We start from the raw sequence: 20,665 nt of genomic DNA, 5'->3' as shown, positions 1-20,665 counted from the left end.
GTCTGGAGGGGTCCTTATTCCACTGGTGATTCTTAAGACCTCAATGTCAGGGATTGAACCTGGGACCTTCTGGTGGGAGACAAGCAATCCAGGCCTGCCCACTCCGCTGAGTCCCAAAGGAACTCAAGATGGCGCAGTAAATTTCACTCAACATTTCTGCAAGGGAGGAGAAGCTCAGGGTGTGTGTGTCTGGACCGGTGTGTGTGTGTGTGTGTGTGTGTGTGTTATTCTGCAATACAGGAATATCACAAGTGCCCCAGGTCAAACAAGGGGAAAGTCAGAGAATCCCTGCCACGTTTGGATGGACGTCAGCCAGAACAAGTCAGAACGGTTTACTTTTCAAGAGAGCTGCCGAAATCCAGGGAAGGGAGTGGCGGGCCACAAGTCGTAGGCCTTTCCTCAGTCCAGCAGATGGGTGTGGCCCAATTCTCAGGACAAGGAGAAACTTAGAAAGGCCATTAAAAAACCTAAAAAACCCACACATAAATATTTTTTTTAAAAAAAAAACCCAGACGAAAGCAAGGTACATGCCTTCCTGTGGAAATGAAGTGTGTGTGGGGCAAGTCTCTTTGACGAAGGAAGGGGTGCCGAATCGGGAGCCGGGGTAAGCCTCGTGGAGCCAGGCGTCACTCTGCATTGGCACGCTCCCTCAGGACTGGGAGAGAGAGCATCTCCGGGGCAGATTTCTTCCGCGGTCTGTCCTTGGGCACACTGAGGAAGTCCGGCGCGTCGCCGCTGAGGGGAGTGGAAGGGGCGCTCTGGGTGTTGGGGGGCAGGCGCACTCCGCTGAGGGTGAAGGTGGGCTCCGCCATGCCGACAATCTCGTTGGTCGCCTCCTGGGTTTCCTTCTCATACAGGCGCACCTCATCCATCGTCATCCCTGTGGGAAGCAAAGGTGGAGGGAGGCTTTGTGAGAAGAGGTTGAGGTTGGTGGGGAAGGGGGGGGCGCTTGCTGCCTCTCTTTGGGTGAGGCCCGAGCGGCTGCCTCTCCTCCCCCAGGGCACCACTCGCCTCTCTCTGGAGTCTTAACAAGGAGGAGGGTCGATTTTAGCTTCCCCTCCATCCCCGGGTACAGCAGCGTGGTATAATGGATAGAGTGTCAGACAAGAACTTGGGAGAGCAAGGTTCCAATGAAGATCACTGGGGGACCTTGGGTAGGCCACCTGTCTCTCAGCCTACCACACAGGGTTGTTGTGAGGGAAAAAATGGAGAGCGGGAGAGCAATAAAAGACCACCTTAAGTTATTTGGAAAAGTAGTAGGATTGAAATCGTAATACTAATCTGCCCTTCACCCCGAGGTCTGAGGAGGACTTATAACAAATATCATTATTATTCACTCATTCAGCCTTTATTGGCATAGTATTATTATTCTTTGTAATAATGTACAATTACTGTATCACCACTGAGTACAGCTCACTATTGTATCACTGATAACCCTTAAAAATAAAGTTGAATATTTGTTTTTGAAAGCCCAAATCTAAATCAAGTGTAAATTAAAATAAAAACAATGATTTTAATAATAAAATTACCACCGTCATAACAATGAACATGTCGCCCTCAATTCTGGGCAGTGGATCAATTTTATTTATTTATTGAATTTATATTCTGCCCTATACCCAGAGGTCTCAGGGCAGTTCACAGGCCAATCCATCAATCCATCCCTTCTGGAAGCAGAGGACTCAGATTCAAATCCAGGCCTGTGGGCTACCCCCTTTCCCTTTCTTTCTGAGAGCGGTGGGAAACCTCCGGCCGGATACTCCATTCCACCCACCATCCCACCCAACACTGGTGCTCAAGCTTTCCTGGGCTGGTATTGTTGGTGCTCCTTATATGTTTTCTCCTCTCTTTCTTTCCTCCGTTTGTGTGTATACTTCTGAAAACTTTGCCATTCCCCTAGTACAGTACAAGGATCCCTGTCCCTATTGCACTATGTGGTGCTGTGTTTGCTGGGTAAGGATGGGCACTCTGAATGGAATTCCCCCTTCCATTCAGGTTGGCTAGTGACCCAGCATTCCTGCACGTCTATGGGGGAAAGCCATGAAGTCAGTTCAATGCTCATCACAGGAACAACTGGTAGCTGCCTTGGACAGAATTATGCCATTGGTCCATCTGGCTTAATACGGCCTACACTGAGTGGCAGCGGCTCTCCAGGATTTCAGACGGAGGTCTCTCCCAGCCCTACCTGGAGAGGCCGGGGATTGAACCTGAGAGTTCTGCATGCAAAGCAGATTGCTCTGACCCTGAGCTACAGCCCTTACCCAACATGCTCCAGACACCCTTTGCACTGCTGTAGCTCTCATGCATCTTGGGCACAGAAAAGGCATAGCTGGGTCCAAAGGACAGGGGAGCCTTAGCAGGAATAGGGCTGGGTCCTGCTACGCCGAGATCCAGGAGAAGAAAGGAAAGACCAAAAAGCAAAAACAAAACATATACATACAAAACGGGAGTCCTGGGCAGGGCTGGCCAGGTGGGGCGTTAAGGGTCCTGGGTGCTGAAGTTTTTATTTGTGGCCACGTGCATCTGAGTCTCGAAGGCACGAACCTCCTCCAGGGACATGTCTGTAACACGCAGAGATGCTCTCAAAGCTCAGTAAAGCAAGCCGGGCTCGGCGGAAGGAGGCGCAGGAAACCCGGAGGGGCCGAGGCCCCACAAAGAGCCAACGAGTGGCCGTCACAAGACGCTGGAGCTGTAAGGGCCACAAGGGGCCGGTCCCAAATGCACCACCAACTGCAATGGTGTCTGTGGACAGGATTTCTCCTTCCTGCTGCGGGAAGCACATTTGGCCCCTTGGCCCTAACCCCACCCAACGGAAGATGGGCTGTGCAGGACGAGGTCAAATCCTGCCCTCTAAACAGTGCCTGGCCACCTGCTCAGGGTAAGAGAGGTGCAAAATGTGGCGACTCAGTTCAGGGGGTCTTCCCAAATGTCTGCCAAGCGATGATCTGTACGCCGAGACGAGGTGGGGGAAGGAACCCTTCTCTCTCGGGAGCAGCACTTGCATAGCACTGACCATCAGGAAAGGGGGAGGTTGAAGGCGAAAAGGGATGAGAAAGCCCTGAGCAGCAGTGGAGGGCAGAGTTGTTAGTATCATTATGCAGGAGACAGAGAAGGGGAGGAAAAGGCTACCAGGATGCCTAACAGGAAGGGCACAGGAAGTTGCTTTACGCAGAGGCCAATGGCCCATTTAGTCTAGTCCTGCAGCTTGATCAGCACTCGTCTCTCCATCTGTCAGCAGCCTCCTTCGCTGGCCACAGCTGATTTGGGTCACACTACACAGAGCTTAGGAGGCAGCTCATGAAACACAACTGCCTTCCTCTTGAAAAGCAGCTACAATCTTAAATTGTTCAGAATTATCTATGGGGAGCACAATCCAAAGCCCTGACAAAAAATCTTGGCTTGCATTAAATGGCTACAGAAATGCACCAAGTTTCTAACCCTCCTGCAAAGCGAGGCCCAGAAATGTGCCCCATTTGGTGGAATCTCAGAAAACAATGAGAGCAAAACAAAAGTTTCATTGGCCAGGGAGGTTTTCCTACTGTAGTTCGTTGCTCCAATTCCTATGTAATTTAATTAAGCTTTGTGAATTATGCCCTATGTGCTTAAATCCAAACAAATTAAGCAACCACAAATGTTAAAATATATTTTAAACCATGAAAACAACACCGAGTGTATATGGAGTTTTGGCTTTACTCTGTTATCTATTCTCTGCATAAGTTTCCAAGTTCTAGTGCAACATTATGCCAGCAGGTGGTGCTACAAGCAAACAGGCACTCTTGCTGAAACCTTCTGCACAGACACTGGTGGTTTCTTCCCAGCTATTCTGTTTGGTACGCTGCTCTCCCACCTAAGGTGCTTATAAGAACAAAGCCCTCTAGTCCTGCATCCTGTCCTTTGCCTCTGCCTCAGTATGCCGGAGCACTGGTCCAGCTCTCCAGGGTTTCAGGCAGGGGTCTCTCCCAGACCTGCCTGGAGAAGCCAGGGATTGAACCCGGTGCCTTTTGTGTGTGGTTAAACCACAGAGCCTAGGGCTTGCCGATCAGAAGGTCGGTGGTTCGAATCCCCGCAACGGGGTGAGCTCCCTGCTCCTGCCAACCTAGCAGTTCGAAAGCACGAAGTGTAAGTAGATAAATAGGTACCGCTCTGGCGGGAAGGTGAACAGCATTTCCGTGCGCTGCTCTGGTTCGCCAGAAGCGGCTCAGTCATGCTGGCCACATGACCCGGAAGCTGTATGCCGGCTCTCTTGGCCAATAAAGCAAGATGAGCGCCGCAACCCCAGAGTTGTCCGCGACTGGACCTAACGGTCAGGGGTCCCTTTACCTTTTAAGCCACAGCCCTCCACGCCCCAAAAGTTTCCTCCTGTTTGCCTTTGTTGTTGTTTAGTCGTGTCCGACTCTTCGTAACCCCATGGACCATAGCTGTTGCATTTGTTTCTGCAAAATGCTAGTTGCTTTGGGCTTCGTTTCAGAAGGACCAGTGGAGTACAAATAAAATGAGAATATAAGAACACAAGAGCAGCCTGATGGACCAATGGTCCAGCATCCTGTTCTCACAGGAGCCACCCAGATGCCTGCGGAAAATCTGCAAGCAGGACCTGAGCTGAAGAAAACTTTCCCCTCCTGCGGTTTCCAGCAAGTGGCATTCAGTAGCATTACTGCTTCCGACCGTAGAGGCAGAACACAGCCATTGTGGCTAGCAGCCGTGGGTATCCTCCATGCACTTATCTGATCCTCTTTTAAAGTCATCCCATCTCACTACAAAGGTGGCCAACATTAATAGGCAAAGTCACCTAGCCAGCACCTGCTAAGAGCCAACAACTCACAGAAGAAGGGACAAGCCTCATACAATGCCTTGTTGACCCCTGACCTCACACCATCCCTGCTCCTTTTGCAGCTACAGTGGTGCCTCGCTAGACGAATTTAATTCGTTCCACGGGTCTTTTCTTATAACGAAAAATTCGTCCAGCGAATCCCATAGGAATGCATTGAATTTTATTTATTTATTTATTTGCCAATAGGAACACATTAATTGAATTTCAATGCATTCCTATGGAAAACCGCAATTCGCTAGACTAATTTTTTGTAAAACGAATTCGTCTAGCGAGGCAACCTCCGCTAGAAAAAACCTTTTGTTAAGTGGAAATTTCGTTAAGCAGGGCATTCGTTAAGCGAGGCACCACTGTACCCTCATTTTCCCTTCTTCCCTTTGCTTCTCTGCTGCCACTAGGGGGCGACACAGGCAAGCACACAGCTGGACCGGCCCCGTGGGGTGGGGAGGCGTGACCTACATGGCCAGTAGGTCCTCAGTCGTGAATCTGTAACGGGGAGTCAGGTTCTGTGTGCCCTCTCCTAGCAGGGAACCCAGCCACGCAAACAAGCCTGCCCTTTCCAGGCTGCAATGCATCCCAGGATGCTGCCTGACCCTTATAAAAAATACACTCCCTGGTTGGAGGAGGACTGGTTGCCTCTGCATCACAACCCTCCCAGAGTCCCTGATGCCCAACCTGACATGAACTGTGCTTAATGCGGTTTCTGAGGACCTTAATTCTCAGTTACTCCACAGGGTGGGATGACGCAGGGAAGCATACGGAGTCAGACCATCGCTCCATCTAGCCCAGTATCCCCTACACTGACTGGCAGAGGCTCATAGAATCGTAAGAGTTGGAAGAGACCACAAGGGCCATCCAGTCCAACCCCCCTGCCAAGCAGGAAACACCATCAAAGCATTCCTGACAGATGGCTGTCAAGCCTCTGCTTAAAGACCTCCAAAGAAGGAGACTCCACCACACTCCTTGGCAGCAAGCAGGTGTTTCTCCTAGCTCTGCCTGGAGATGCCAAGGATCTTTTCTGCATGCAAAGCAGATGCTCCACCACCAAGTACAGCCCCTTCCCTTTAACCTGGAATTAGAACCAATGGGTGGGAATTAGCAGGGGATCCTGGCACATTCTGGCTGCAGAGTAGAATAAGCTTCCACCTAGTCAGATACGTTTGAGAGTGGAACACCAGCTTGCCTCGGGAGCTGGCAGGGCGCATTTAAGGAGAGGCAAAGTGGCAAGCAATGTCACAGATCCTGCAGTGAGCAAGGGTGGGCTGGATGGCTTCCCGAGGTCCCTTGTGTTGACTGTGATACTATAATTAGGCAGGAAAGGCCTAGGAGATCAGCCCTACTCTCTGGAGATGAAATATTCCTGTGTTCCCTTGTGGTGTGGGGTTGCGGTACAGAAGTGGTTCTGAATCCACTGGCTCACTGTGTGTTTTTTCAGGGTTGGCATCAGCTCCCAATAACACCAGGCAGTTGAAAGCACCCTTTGCGCTGCTGCATGCTTAAGACCTCCTCCCTTGGGAATCAACAAGCTGCCATTTTAAATTTCCCATGATGCCCCAGAGCAATACTAAATCAGGCTCCTCTGGGCATTATGGGAAATTTGAAGTGGCCGCCGGCACTGGTCTGAGAGCTGCTGCTGATATGTAAGCCAACTGTAGGGGGCAAGGAGGAGACGGCACAGGAGCCCCTCACACCCCCACCCCCACCAGGCTGGAGTTGATCCTGCACATGCACATTCAAGAGGCCTTAGATCCAGACAGCATTGGTACAAGTCAGCACAACCTCGGTCAACACTGGAGCAAAGCTCAAAGGAAGAGGAGGCTCAGGAAAATGTTGGAGAGGGGCAATGAAGAGGACAGGGGTTGAGGGGGAAAGTTAGCAGGGTTAGAAAAGGAGGGTGAGAAAAAAGTGGAGTCTGCCTTCCACTTACCTGTGGGAGTCTAAACACCTTTCTCGCTTACAGTTTCTCAGAAGGGGATTTGTGAGGTAAGAAGGACTCTGTGTCTCAAATAGTTTAGAGGGGTGAGAAATTTTGTGGCAGCTCCTAGCCAGAGGTGGCTTAGAGGCACTACGGGGCTCTTTAATACAAGAGGTTTTTTGTATGAGTTCTACAAGGCTGAACCAGAGACTAAGGAGGAACAATATGACAGCCAGGGCCACACCTTCAATTGTCTGTAGGTAGGAAGGCAGGCAGGTGGGGGCTGGCTGAAGGCAGAGTGAGCTGGGTGGGGCAGTGGTCACTGATGGACCAGCCTCCACAGCTTTGGGTGATCACAACTCCACTCCTTTGCCAAGAAACCTAGAACTGCACACAACTGGACATGTCAGAACTGATTTGCTACGTAACATTCCCCAAAATGGATCCCAAAATTTTGCGAACACTGATCACCGCTGTCTGACCTCTCAGCTGCAAACCTCTTTGTTTCAATACGAATTTAATTAATGGTGTGTTGCTCTTTTGTGCATTTTGTGGAGATCTTCAAAATCAAGAAGAGGGCTTATAAATGGGTTTAGTAAATACAGATAAATAAAATAAGTGGGGCTTGAGATTTATGAGAGACATCAGTGACAGCTTTTAGCTCCAGGAGAAACAAAGCAAACATTTCCCAAAAACAACATTTCCATTTGTGTGCAGTTGTAGGATCGCATTAGAGGGGCCCACACTCAAGAATGCAGGTCACAGATTAGTTACCGTTTAACCATCTTGTTTTACTTACAATCAGGGGATTTAAAAGCACAGTGAAGGGCAGGAGGCTCTCCCCATTAATTCAGTGCATGCTTAAAGTTTTTTTTAAAAAATGAGGGCCCTACTCTTGTGTTGCTGATTAGGAGGAAACAGGAGGTCTATACTGATGAATGCAAAATGCAATGATGTAAAGAGCAGGGCAGCCTAGGGAAAGGGGACCCTGAAGCAGCAACTTGATTCTCCCACGGCCCAGAGAGTTTTCACACACTCTCTTCCCACCCACTCGGCAACCAGCAACACAGCAAAAAGGCTCACTTACCACACCACTCGTCCACCCAGGCAAAAGCTTGCCTGTGGCCGATCAGCAAGATGTCCCGGATGGCCTGCAACCCAAAACTAGGTTAACAACTCCTCAGGTATCTTCTATCTTTTGGGGGACAATGATCACAGCAAGCCCCATGGGGAAGTTCACCCCCCCTCCCATTGTAACCACCAAAGGCTGCTATGCTAGCAGAGCGGTTGAGAGCCCTGCCAGCAGGAGGCAGCAATGCACAGACTGATCTCCTATGCTCCAGAGAAGCCTTCCCTGCTTTGGATTGCACCTCCCATCAGCCCCAGCAAGCACAGTCCAGTCAGTGACTGCCTAGCCCTGCTATAAAGCCAGTTGCTCCACGACCTTGCTGAGACAACACGGATGGTTGGCTCAGCTGCAGAAGCACTCTCTGTGGTCCTGAACACACCCTGATCTCCCTCCAAGGTGCTGACTTTTGCCTTCTCCAGGAACCCAGGAACTTTTGACCTCCTTTGGCTTGAGCCATCAGCCCTCCTTGGAGGCGGACATTCCTGAGGATCACAACAGCAATCCATTTTGTTTCAGGGGATGATGGGCTTTGTAGTCTAGCAGCATCTAGGCAGGCACAGGTTCCCCACCCCTGGCACAGAATATTGCTTTGACGCAGGGGGGTAACCCATCTGATGAGATTCAAGGACTTCTCAAAGCTCAGGAAGGTTACCTCCCACACTCCCTGCCAAAGCAGGGCCCATTCCATCCCTCCAGGTCCCCAAATGTCTCCAGGCTGAGCTCTCACCTTGTGAGCAAACTGCTCCACCCGTGTCTGCAGCCCCCACACCTCAAACTTGACCGTCACCAGCTTGTAGGAGCACATGATGGGTTGGGTATGCTCTCGCCAGCCCTCCCGCAGCGGGCCACGGCCAGTCTTGGTTGAGCTGAAGTACCGGAGATCCTACCAACATGGAGAAGACAAGTATAAGGAGCCGATGGACCACCATTTGAATAATGTTAGAGGAAGACTGGACAAATTCATGGAGGAGAAGGCTACCAATGGCCAGCAGCCATGGTGGTTGCAAACTGCCTCCATGGTTGGAGGCAGCTAGTTGCTGGAAACCACAGTAGGAGAGAGCGCTCCTGTGCTTGGGTCCTGCTTGAGGGCGTCTCTCCAGGCATCTGGCTGGCCACTGCGAAAACAGGATGGTGGGCTAGATGGCCTTGATCCATTCATTTTGATGGGTCCACTCTTCATCAGACCAACACTGGGTACAGCCCAGGATTCCTGGACTAGACAGGCTTTGGTCTGATTCAGCAAGGCTCTTATTAAATGGAGCCTCTACACTTAGAGGCAGTGTACCTTGGAATGCCAGTAGGTGAGGGACAAACACAGGCAGAAGGCTTCCTGCCCTGCCTGTGGGCTTCGCAGGGACATCTGATAGGCTACTGAGGATGATGGACAAGATGGGCCTTTGGTTTGATGCAGCAGGGCTTTCCTTACAGTCACAGCAGGACTCAGGCAAGGGAAAGGCCACACACAAACCTGGGTATAGGTGCCCCCCTGCCTCACATTACCTCTAGGCTCCGGTAGTAGCGCTCTGGGATTTCATCAAAGGCGATGTCTAGGAACGTCACATCGTGGTCTCCCAATATGTTTTCCTTGTGGAAGATCTGGGAGGGCAAGAGGTGGAGACAGAGATTGGGGCTGTCAGGCCAGCAGCTTGGGTGTAGGGCAGGGCATAACACACAACAACTGGGAAAGGCCGTAGCTCAGTGGTACAGGATCTCCTTTGCATGCTGAAGGTCCTGGGTTCAATCCCCAGCATCTCTAGGGCATGCCTTGCACCTGAAATCCTGGAGAGCCTCTGCCAGCCGGTGTAGACAATACTGAGCTAGATGGACCAAGGGTCTGAACTGGTACAAAAGCAGCTTTCCTGTCTTCTTAATTTGTGTCCCCCCAGATGATGTTGGACTGCAGCTCTCGTCATTCCTGGCTCCTAAAGAACTGGGAGCTGTAGTTTGTTAAGGGTGCAGAGAGCTGTCGGGAAACCCCTATTCCCACCACAAAACTACAATTCCCAGAGTTCCCTGGGAAGAGAGACTGGTTGTTAAATCCTTATGTTAATTGTGGCTCTGAATGTGGGTCTCCTCTCAGTACCCTTAACAAACTACTGTGTCAATGATTTTGGGGGGGGGGAAGCTAGATTGTAGATTGTAAGCTCCTCGGGGCAGGGACCTGTTCTCTGCAAAATCCCATGCAGCAGAAAGTCCCTTGCCAACCTGTCTCCTGTCTCCAACTACAGGACATCAGCCTGAAGTTTCAAAGAGCTGCAGCCAATCAGAGTAGGACCTGCTGGCTAGATGGGGGAATGGACCACCGATTCCATACTAAGAAGAGGCATGTTTCCCCCTTAACTGAAGCTCCTGATTGGCCACACTGCAAAACAAGGAACCCAAGACACCAAAGGACACCCTCCCCACCTCCCATCGCATCCTGTTGCCTCTTGGAGGCTGTCGGTTAGGGATGGCAGGCAGTTCTGTGCCAGATTGAGGGACCCTCCCAATAAGCACTTACATTTGTGCTGTCTCCGCAGTTGTCCTCGTACTTGGTCTCTATGTAGATAGAGAACTTTGGCAGGAAAGAGCACTGTAAAAGAAGTGAGGAGGAGAATCTCAAAAGGTGAACCTGGGATGGGGAACCTACGGTCCTCCAGATGTTAGCCATGCTGGCTGGGGAGGGGGATGGGAGCTGGACTCCAACAACCACCCGCTCCGCATCGCTAATACAAGTGGGCAGATGCAGCTGGCAAAGAGGAAAGCAGGCAACTACCCACTGCTAGTTGCTGCTCCCTCTCGCCTGCCTGGTCATGGATAACTCGACACCCAAGGGCATGCTACGGACTCAGATGCACAGCTGCAATTATAATGTTATAAAATAAAAAAGTTTTTATTTTTGGTATGAGCTTTCGTGTGCATGCACACTTCATCAGATACACTGAAGATACACTGCCAGTGTATCTGACGAAGTGTGCATGCACACGAAAGCTCATACCAAAATAAAAACTTAGTTGGTCTTTAAGGTGCTACTGAAGGAATTTTTTTTATTTTGTTTCGACTCAGACCAACACGGCGGGCTACCTACCTGTAACTATAACGTTATAAGTGCATGATAAAAATGTGACACCAGATGGCACTGTAGAGCTCAATGGCAAATTGCATATATATTTTATAGCATGTTTTTTCCCCCATAGCATTTTCATGGTTTTTTTTTATATCTGTGTAGATCTAGCCTGTGTGCCAGGGAGGAGGAGAGAGAAGTGAAGACTACAGCACTTGCTGAAAGACACCAGCTCATAAAATCAGGAATGTGTGTCTAACAGTGCGATCCTATACACAGTCACCTGGAAGCCAGTCCTATTGGACTCCAACAGGGCTTACCACTGAGCAGAAAGGGTTGAATGGGTGCAATGCTGCAAAAATGGCCAATAATTTAAAGGGCCGGGGTGGGGGGTGGGGAATAAAGGAATGGGAGGGTTCTGCCCAGACTGATCAGGCTATGCTTCTTTAAAATGTACAAGTCTGGTAGCAAAGCCTAGATTATCTCTTTGTTTTATGTATTGATTATCACATTTATACCCCACCTTTCCTCCAAGGAGCTCAAGGCGGCATACACACCTCTCCCACTCTCCATTTCATCCTCATCCTCACAACAACCTTGCGATGTAGGTCAGGTCACAAGAGATAGTGACTTGGGGCACCCAGTGGGCCTCGTGGCTGAGTGAGAATTTGGCCCTAGTCCAACACTCCAGTCACTGCACCACAGTGGTGCTTATCATGCATTATAATTTTGCGGGGAGGGAAGCTCTTAGCTGCCATCAACCGCTGCTAGCATGGCCAGCGGCTGAGGGATGAATGGAGCTGTAGTCCAGCAACATCAGGAAGGCCTGAGGTTGGAAAAGGCTGGCCTAACCTACCTCGCAGGGTTCTTGTGAGGAAACAGTGGTGCTGGGGAGGCCATGTCAGCCACTATCAGCTTCTTGAATGAAAGGGGAAGATAAACCTGGGGTAATTCACAGGCTGACCGCGACATCCCCCAAAAGGTCATTCCCTGCCTTCCTGTCGCATATTCACTTGTTCCCATGTGCAGCCTCCTGCCTGGAGGAGTTGGTGCTGCCTCAGCCCCCCCCCCCAGAAGACTAGGATACACGCTGTTCCTTTGGAGAAGCAGCAAAGTGCCTAACAAGCAAGCACATCTTGGCACTTACCGTGTACTCTAGAGCCGATGGCGAGGCGATTCCAGGAATCCGCAGGACAGCAGAGGAAAGAAACAGAGAAAACCAGCGATGAGATGGGGAGGGACAGCCGCTGCGGCAGCCATAACTGAATTTCCCTTGACAACTTAAGCCACCCAGCTCTAGCACAACAGCCCAGGCAGAAAAGAGAAGCATTGGTTGAGGTTCCTTGCACCCAGCCCCGTTCCTATCAGGAAAAATGCAAATGGGAATTCAGGGAAGCCTTTTGCCCACCTGGTGGGTGGCTCAGGAGTCGTATCCAACTAATGTTCAAAAGATTCATATACCACTTGACTGTAGGAAACCTCAAAGCAGTTTACAAAGAGAATAAAGCACTGAGATCATTAGTAAGAACAATACATAGAACAAACCATGAACACATCAGCATTCTAAATATCTGGGTAAGCTTGTCGAAACGTTTTCAGCAGGCGCCAAAGACAGTACAGTGAAGATGTCTGCCTGACATCAATCTTTTAGTGTGGCAGCTCCTACACTTTGGAACTCCCTGCCTATTGTTTTTTTTATATATCTGTGTAGATCCAGCCTATGTGCCAGGGACAGAGGAGAGAGAAGTGAAGATTGTAGCTCCCTCACCCGACACTATTCCATTCTGGGGTTCTCAAGAGGTGTTTAGTTGGGCCCTGCAGAAAGAGGTTGTTGGGTGAGACGGAGATTTGTCTGATTCAGAAGAGCTCTCCTTACCTGTGATTGTGTATGGGTAATAGTTCCAGGCCTTCTCTGTGATGTAGAATATTCGTGGCGTCACAGCGCGAGCCCAGCTAGGCAGCTTGCTAATGGTGGGACAGCACAGCATAAAGGGGAAAGCAGAGAAAATCTTTAGATGGGCATGTCTAAGCCCAAGTAGGCCAGTCTTTAAAACCCAAAAGGGATGTGTAAGTGCTGTAGCTCAGGGGGTAGAGTATCTGCCTTGCATTCATAAAGTCCCGGGTTCAATCCCCAGCGTCTCCAGTTAGTGCTGGGGAAAGACCACTGTTCAAAACCCCGGAAAGCACAGAAGATAAACTGGGGCAGAGAATCTGTAAGGCACCAGGGACTTTGCATTGCAGACTCTGACAGTTAAGGCCCAGGCCACTTATTCTAAACAGTGTTTTTGCCTGGCTGGAATGCATCCTTGAACTCTGATGTTGCCTCTTGCTTAGCTGGAAAGGGGACAGAGAGAAGTGTGTGCATGTATGTAGAAACTACTGTACAAAGGTAACATTTACATCCATTGCTCTGCACATTTTTGCCGCAGGCCTCACACACCACTGACATGTGGCCCTTGGAATGTTCCCAAGAAGGAAATATGGCCCTTGGGCTGAAAAATACCCTCCCCACCCAACAGCCAAATGCTTCCATGTGGCTGGAAGGCATGGCTGAGCACAGATACAAGTTTGTAGCACCTGGGGCAGGGAAGGGAGAGGGAAGACAGAAGAGTTCCTTTCTCACTGTGCCGTGAAGGGCTCACTGTGCCGTGAAGGGAGAGATGCTGGCTCTCCCGTCGCTTTAGACCACCAGCTGAAATCTCACAGGCTTTCCTGCAAACGGATCAAGCAATGCGGTACCCAAACTGTGGGGTGGAAAAAGGCAAGGGCCCCTCCGCCCCAACCGCTTTGATTAGATTCTGTGCTCTATAAATAGCATCCCCCGAGAGGAGAATCGTGAGAATGCAGTCTAAAAATACTGCCCCCTCTTGCACGGATGGCTCCCGCAGCAGCTACTGTAAGCAGCTTGCTCCCCAGCAGTGCAGTGAGACAAGTCCACGCAGCCAAAGCTGTCTCCGAAACACACGTTCTGAGCCAGTGGGCAGTTGGGCAAAAGGAGACAGGTCTCGGCAGCCTTGGAGGGAAGCTTGCAGTAAGGGAGGTGCATGTGAATGTGTGGAAGCAAGGGGAAGAAAAGCAAGGGAGGAGCTGGGAAGCAGAGAGGGGCTGCTTGCCTGATCCATTATGCCGGGAGCATTTGGAAGCAAGGGGATTTAGCCTTGCTGAAGCTTATAAGCATTGCCTATTTTCAGCTGGGTGGGTGGAATGACAAGTGAAACTATTTGTAAGGCCAAGTACATGGGCAAGCCAAGGTGTTTTGACATCCTGAGCATGTCAGAGAGCTAGAACAGAGCCTCTGCTTGGAAAGATGCCTGTAGCAGCTGTTGGTTTTGACAAATGTTAAGGGTTAAGCAACATGGCGCTGGACTACAACTACCACCAGCCCCAGTGTTTTGGGGTGATGGCTATTGTAGTCCAGCAACATCAGTGGCAGAGTATCTGTGTTGTATGCAGAAGGGTCCCAGGTTTAATCCCTGGCATCTCCAAGCAGAGCTAGGAAAGACTGCAGAGCTGCTGCCAGTCAGTGTAGGCAATGCTGAGCTAGATGTACCAATGGCTTGGCTTGGTATAAGGCAGCTTCTTGTGTTCTTACCCCACGCTAACATCACCTGTGCAAACTGCACACACACACACACACACTTCCAGTCACATTCAGCATAGTCACCAGCTCCACAAGGCCTAGATTTGTTTAGCAGCAGTAGCAGAAAGGAACAAGGAAATTATAGCAAAGCACAGTAACTTCCTCATTCCACTCTGCTCTGGTGTTTCTAAGACAGACATCACTGGAAGTCAGCCAAAGGAGCCAGCACTCCACTAACTGGCTCATCAATTGGCCGAGAGATAGGGTTGGAAGGCAGCTCTCTGCAGGTGGCTACAGCAGCTGCCACAATTGATGGCTGCTACTGTCACAGAGAGGCTTCTCTCCATGTGCAAGCTATATGTAGAGCTCACATATGAACCAGGGTTACAGCGACAGGCAGCAACTACCACCACCAAGTCAGCTGGCCTCTCCCACCAAGATTTACAGAGAAAGAAGATTATTTCAAAGAAAGGCTGTAGCTTAGTAACAGGGCATCTTTTGCATACAGGAGGTCCCAGCAACTGCCATTCAGAGACATACTGCCTCTGTTAGTGGAGGCAGAACACAGATATTGTGGGATACTAGAGATGTGCATGTTGGGGCTGATGGGAGTTGGAGTTGAAAAATTCTGGAGGACACTAGTGTGAGCTTGGGTTCCTCTAGGCCAGTGGTCTTCAACCATAGGTCCCCAGATGTTGGTTGACTACAATTTGTATGGTCCCTATTAGTTAAGTTGGCTGGGAATGATGGGAGTTGTAATCAAGATATTTCAAAAACCTCACATAGAGGAGCAGTTTGAGAACAAAACATGGGAGCATGGCCTGCTCAACTGGTTCTCTGTGTTCTAATGGCTTTTCTTTGTCTCACCAAATGCCAAGATTTAACAGTTATTGTCTCTTGGTGAAACTTTCCTCTGCTTTGTCCAGTTCTCTGGAATTAATGTCTACAAAATAGAGAGGTAGAGCAGCCTTTTCCCAACATGGTGCCTTCAACCTGCCAAAGAAAGACAACTAGACAATGCTCCAATCTCTCAGGGGCGGGGGAGCAAGCAATGCATAGGTGCAGGATCACACCACACCACACCACACACACACACACACAAACACACACACACAGTCCTCTACTCTGCCTTGTGTATGCATTGCAGGAAACCCTGACCAGCATCCAGTTTTTGCGAAGTGCAAATGTTTCAGGACAGTGTTGATTTTTTTTAAACAGAAGGATACGCTTCTCACCCTTCCGGTGTGTATAACAGGGATGGGGAAGCTTTCTCAGCCCGAGGGCCACACCCCCTTATCGGGAATCTTCTGGGGGGCATGTGCCAGTGGTGGGTGGGGCTAGAGGCAAAACTAGGTGGAGCAATTAATGTGATTCTCACCTTTGTACAGCTGGCTACATTCTAGCTGCACAAAGCCCAAGTTTTCTATACCTCCAGGAAGCTAGAGGTGTTATCACAGTTTAAGGACACATTTCAGGTAGGAAAAAAACACTCAAGAAGGGCAGCCAGTGAAGGGTATGGCTTGGGGAGCGTCCCAAGGGCCAGGCAGAGAGGTTGGAAGGGCCACATTCAACCCCCAGAGCCAAGATTCCATCTAGGTCAGGCATCCCCAAACTTTGGCCCTCCAGATGTTTTGGATTACAATTCCCATCATCCCTGACAACTGGTCCTGTTAGCTAGGGATCATGGGAGCTGTAGGCCAAAACATCTGGGGGGCTGCAGTTTGGGGATGCCTGATCTAGGTACACATAATTTTTTGCTGTCTAACAAAACCTAGGAAGAGAGAAGGTCAACCGAGGCAAAGAATCACAACATTTGGGGGCGGTTACTGAGAAGCCCCTTCCTCTTGTCCCTGTCAGCCGAGCCACCTCCCCATCCAGTCATGACACCGAGAAGGGCCTCTCTGCCAGATATTAGGGTCTAGGACAGGCTTCCTCAAACTCGGCCCTCCAGATGTTTTGAGACTACAATTCCCATCATCCCTGACCACTGGTCCGGCTAGCTAGGGATCATGGGAGTTGTAGGCCAAAAACATCTGGAGGGCCGAGTTTGGTCTAGGACAGGCACCCCCAAACTGCGGCCCTCCAGATGTTTTGGCCTACAACTCCCATGATCCTTAGCTAACAGGACCAGTGGTCGGGGAAGATGGGAATTGTAGTCCAAAACATCTGGAGGGCCGAAGTTTGGGGATGCCTGGTCTAGGAAGTCCTTCACACTCAGCTGCGTGCATACACTAACATGCCCCACTCCATTGACAGGTATGCCTGCATCGCAGAGAGCACCTTTGTGAGGAACGGGGTCAAGCCAAGCAGAGACAGCTCTGTAGGTGGCAGAAGTTAACAAGGGGAGGGGGAGGGCTATGCCTTTTGTCTCCAGCAGTTTTCAAACAAAAGCCAGTCTTGAGTAATTGTCAGAATCCATGACAAGTTAATTGGAAAGCGAAGAACAAATGGGGAGAACAGCAAAACACTGAATCAGCAAGGTACAGCCGGTGGGTGGAAGAAGGGAGGGGGGGGCGCACGATGATAAAGCTCAGTGGCAGATCATGTGGTTTGCATGTACAAACTCATACCCCACTGGCTAAAAGGATACTGACCTTTAATCTGAGCATGGGCATTCCCATGGCATGGTAGAGCCCCCCCCCCCGTCCCAGAAGAACCATAGCCCCCAGATCTTCAGCTTTCATTGTGCAAAACGAAAAGGCTTGACCATATCCGTAGCATGCATTTAAAGCCCTGTGTTATTTCTCTCTCTCCCTCTTTTAGAACCACAATACTACATGGCCCCAACTGAACGATACGTGTAAAGCAGTATTGTACTACTTTTAAACAGTCATGGCTTTCCCCCAAAGAATCCAGGAGCTTTAGAGTTGTTAGGAGACCCCTATTCCCTGCCTAGAGTGGTTTAGCAGGCAATTCCTCTTCCTAGGGAAATCTTGAGAATTCTAGCTGTCTGAGGGGGTCTCCTGACAACTCTCAGCAACTCTTAACAAACAATAGTTCCCAAGGAGCTTTGAGGGAAGCCATGACAGTACAAAGTGGCATCAGAAGTGGTTTAAATGTATAGTGCTTAGAGATGTGAAGGCCCGGAAAAAACCCGGGAAAATTGGGGGGGGGGAACCGCTTCCCCCCGTTTTTTTCCTGAAGCCTTTTTTGTTTTGTTTTTTCCTAAAAATTGGAAAAATAAAAAATTGATTATGGAATGTTTCATTTTTTAACATGATGAATAAAATATTTTAAGATAAGGGGTTCAAATATTTTATAAATCATTTCTAAAAATATGTATGGTATCAGATTATTCTAATTTCTGTGAGGACAAGCAAGTCCTAGGTTACAAACTGAACTCTCCAATGCAAGAACAAGATACATTTCTTCCTTTAGGAGGTGCTGTTGTCACCAGAAAAGAAAAAGGTTTCAGTTTTGTTTTTGCATGCATGTGATATGCATTGGTTCTGTTCCTCTTCACTAGGCCTCAAAGCACTGGAAGAAAATACAGAGCAACAAAAAGGGCCTAAAAGTTTATACTGTACTTAATTTAAAAAGGTTAGGTTTAGGGTTACTTCTGGATTTTAAAAAATTGTTTTGTGGAGTTTTCTTTGTTCCACATAAACTAGTAAACAGTTCAGGAGATTGTTGCTCCATTTGTTACAAATACAAATAAATATTATTTTAAAAGTAAATTTTGTTTGTATTAATTGTTTGGATACACTATATTTTTAATATGCTAGTTGTGATAATTTTATGCCCATTAAAATTGTCCATAGTTAATGTTTCTAAAGTAACATAATGACTTTCAATCTGGAAAAGAAAAAAGAAGTGCCAATGTAGCATTTTTTTTTCATTTTTTCTGAAAAGTTCCATTTCCCCTCGAAAAAAACCGAGGAAAACCCAGGTTTTTACCGAGCTTCAAAATTTCCAGAAATTTTACATCTCTAATGTGCTTTTTAGAACGCTTAAAAAAAATTGTTTGGTTCTGGTTGTGTTTCTTGCCTTGAGTCTCCTTGGGAGGAACGATGGGAGATAATAATCTCAGATCATGATTTCTTAAAATAAAATAAAAAACCCAACCCAAAACCACACACACAAACATAACAACAAAAGCCACTGGCTGGCTTCTCACCTGGAGAGGTGCACCCGTTTTTCGGTGAACTGGCCACGGCCGTGGACAGGGTCTTCGTGGGGCTCATTCTTCACCACTTCGACACCTTCCCCTTTGTCACTCTCTTGGTGGCTGTGCTTGCTGATGGTGTACAGCTGCCCAACACGGTACTGTTAAGGAAACACAAGAGACTGTCATCTTGTGATAGTGTGCACAGCTCAAGAAGCCGAGTTGAGGGGGCCCTGAGTGGGGAGGACTCCCTCTGCCTGCCATTCTCTCAGCCATACAAACTCTGCCTGCCTGAAGCCGGACTGGCCTGTTGAGATCCGAGACTCAACACAGCGGCATTCCTGTTATTTCCGATGTGCAGGTATAAGTGCTATTCCTTAAATGGCCAAAACAGCCTCCTCTGCCCACGAAAAGGAAGGGGACGCCAAACTTGGGGGAACCCCTAAGTTCAATATACAGTCTACCCTTCTCTAAGCTTCCAAACCTCCCCTTCTGTCCAAAATCTGTAATATGTGGATAATGGCCTATACTAGAGAATTATCATAAGAGTTACCGGGACAATATACCAAGAGTATTTGACCACTCTAAGGCTGAAATCAATAATACTTACTTCTTCTTTTATATACGGTGTGTGTGTGTGTAATTAAATATTTCTTATTGTACAAAAACACATGTGTTGTCTCTTTTTTCAAGTTGTGTTTTCTACAATTCAGTTTCATTTGTTGTGAGACATTAGTGTTACATACAATGTTAAGTTATGAAGAAAAGGGGGGAGAAAGGAAAAGGTGAGTGGGGTGGGGTGGGGTGGTTATGTTAATAAGAATTACTTCTAAGTAAATATGTATAGGATTATGGTATAAAATACCACACTATTTTTTAAGCTTTCATTTTTTTGGAACCTTTTTTTAAATAGCTCTAAACGGTTTTTATGAGGTTTGGGAGAGGAAAAAACGGTTTTTAGAGGTTTGCAAGATGCTCCCCTGTTAATTTGTCTTTTAAAACTGCTTTCATCTGGGTATGATCCCAAACCTAGCAAATGTTCTATTTTTACAAATTCCGCCTCTGTGCCCCCACAAGCCTCTTCAACTGAACCAAGAAATCTTATCTGGAGTTTTACCACAAGAAGAAACATGTAGGAAATGAGATGCTAAGTACCTAACACCCACCCACTCAATCATCTGGCAAAAAAATCCTTGCAAGCTCACATCCCCAACTTTATCTAAAAGAATGCAGTAAAAAAAGTACGGTATGTATGTACACATCTATTATTTTCCTGCTCCTTGCAGTAAGAAGAATAACTCATCAGGGTCAAGGGTAGGTGAAACCTTTTCTTCCAAACACTGAGCTTTCAATTCATGCATAGATACACACACACACACACACACACACACACACACACACACACACACACTTAAAGTTCTTCAGGATCATTCAAATGTGGCAACTTGAAACAGTTCAGCTCAGGCTAAGCCTTCCCACTGAATTTACTTGCATTTATTTCATTTTTAAAGCAAAATGGTGCAGTAAAAAAAGGAAGGCTATGTCCACACCATACACTGGAAGTACGTGGTTCCTCCATCTCCCATCATCCATGACCATTGGCCATGTTGGCTGAGAACATAAGTCCTGGACTAGGTGGGCCTTGGCCTTGATCCAGCACCCAGGCTCTTCTGACGATCTTACGGTGGACAAAACTCCTCCTGGTCTGGCCTTTCCTCTGCATTGTGAACTGTAAGCTCTTGGGAGGCAGAGACCCTGCCCTCTTGTATTCTGGAAAGTGCCATGCGCACCGAGAGCACTACATCACTAAATCAAACAAAACAAACAAGCAACAACGAAGGAAACTTCTCTCCCAGCCACCATTTCATGGATCTGCCCAGAGGACCACTTTCTGGAAAACAGGAGGCGTGATTTGTAGTGCACAGCACCGAAGACAGATCACCCAAGTGCCGGCAACAGAGCCAGGGCAGATAAGGAAAGAGCTCTCCACGCCTACGCATGTTGCACACCAGACTCCCAAAGTGCCTAGGCAGAGCCTGGGAATGTCCTGGTCTCAGTAAGGGCTGTT

At 48.6% G+C, this 20,665-nt stretch overlaps 2 protein-coding genes across 2 annotated transcripts in view; one reads left to right on the top strand and one right to left on the bottom strand.

Annotated features, from left to right (window-relative positions):
• The window catches only part of MSS51 (MSS51 mitochondrial translational activator), a 37,862-nt gene extending 26,589 nt beyond the window's left edge, over nt 1–11,273 (top strand). Inside the window, exon 7 of the mRNA XM_035130725.2 lies at nt 11,078–11,273. Coding sequence (XP_034986616.2) covers nt 11,078–11,171 — 94 coding nt within the window. The 3' untranslated portion in view covers nt 11,172–11,273. The remainder of the gene's footprint in view (nt 1–11,077) is intronic.
• Nucleotides 214–20,665, bottom strand: part of LOC118092560 (cytoplasmic phosphatidylinositol transfer protein 1-like) — a 46,352-nt gene continuing 25,900 nt past the window's right edge. The window contains exons 3-10 of the mRNA XM_060282635.1: nt 18,610–18,758; nt 12,789–12,877; nt 12,060–12,067; nt 10,370–10,441; nt 9,370–9,465; nt 8,597–8,752; nt 7,828–7,891; nt 214–880 (exon numbers count right to left, since the gene is read on the bottom strand). Of these exons, the coding sequence (XP_060138618.1) occupies nt 627–880; nt 7,828–7,891; nt 8,597–8,752; nt 9,370–9,465; nt 10,370–10,441; nt 12,060–12,067; nt 12,789–12,877; nt 18,610–18,758 (888 nt within the window). The 3' untranslated portion in view covers nt 214–626. The remainder of the gene's footprint in view (nt 881–7,827; nt 7,892–8,596; nt 8,753–9,369; nt 9,466–10,369; nt 10,442–12,059; nt 12,068–12,788; nt 12,878–18,609; nt 18,759–20,665) is intronic.

Source organism: Zootoca vivipara, chromosome 14 (assembly GCF_963506605.1).
Source record: "Zootoca vivipara chromosome 14, rZooViv1.1, whole genome shotgun sequence".
In the NCBI taxonomy this organism is placed as follows: Eukaryota; Metazoa; Chordata; class Lepidosauria; order Squamata; family Lacertidae; genus Zootoca; species Zootoca vivipara.
This window is presented reverse-complemented; position numbering and strand designations above follow the sequence as displayed.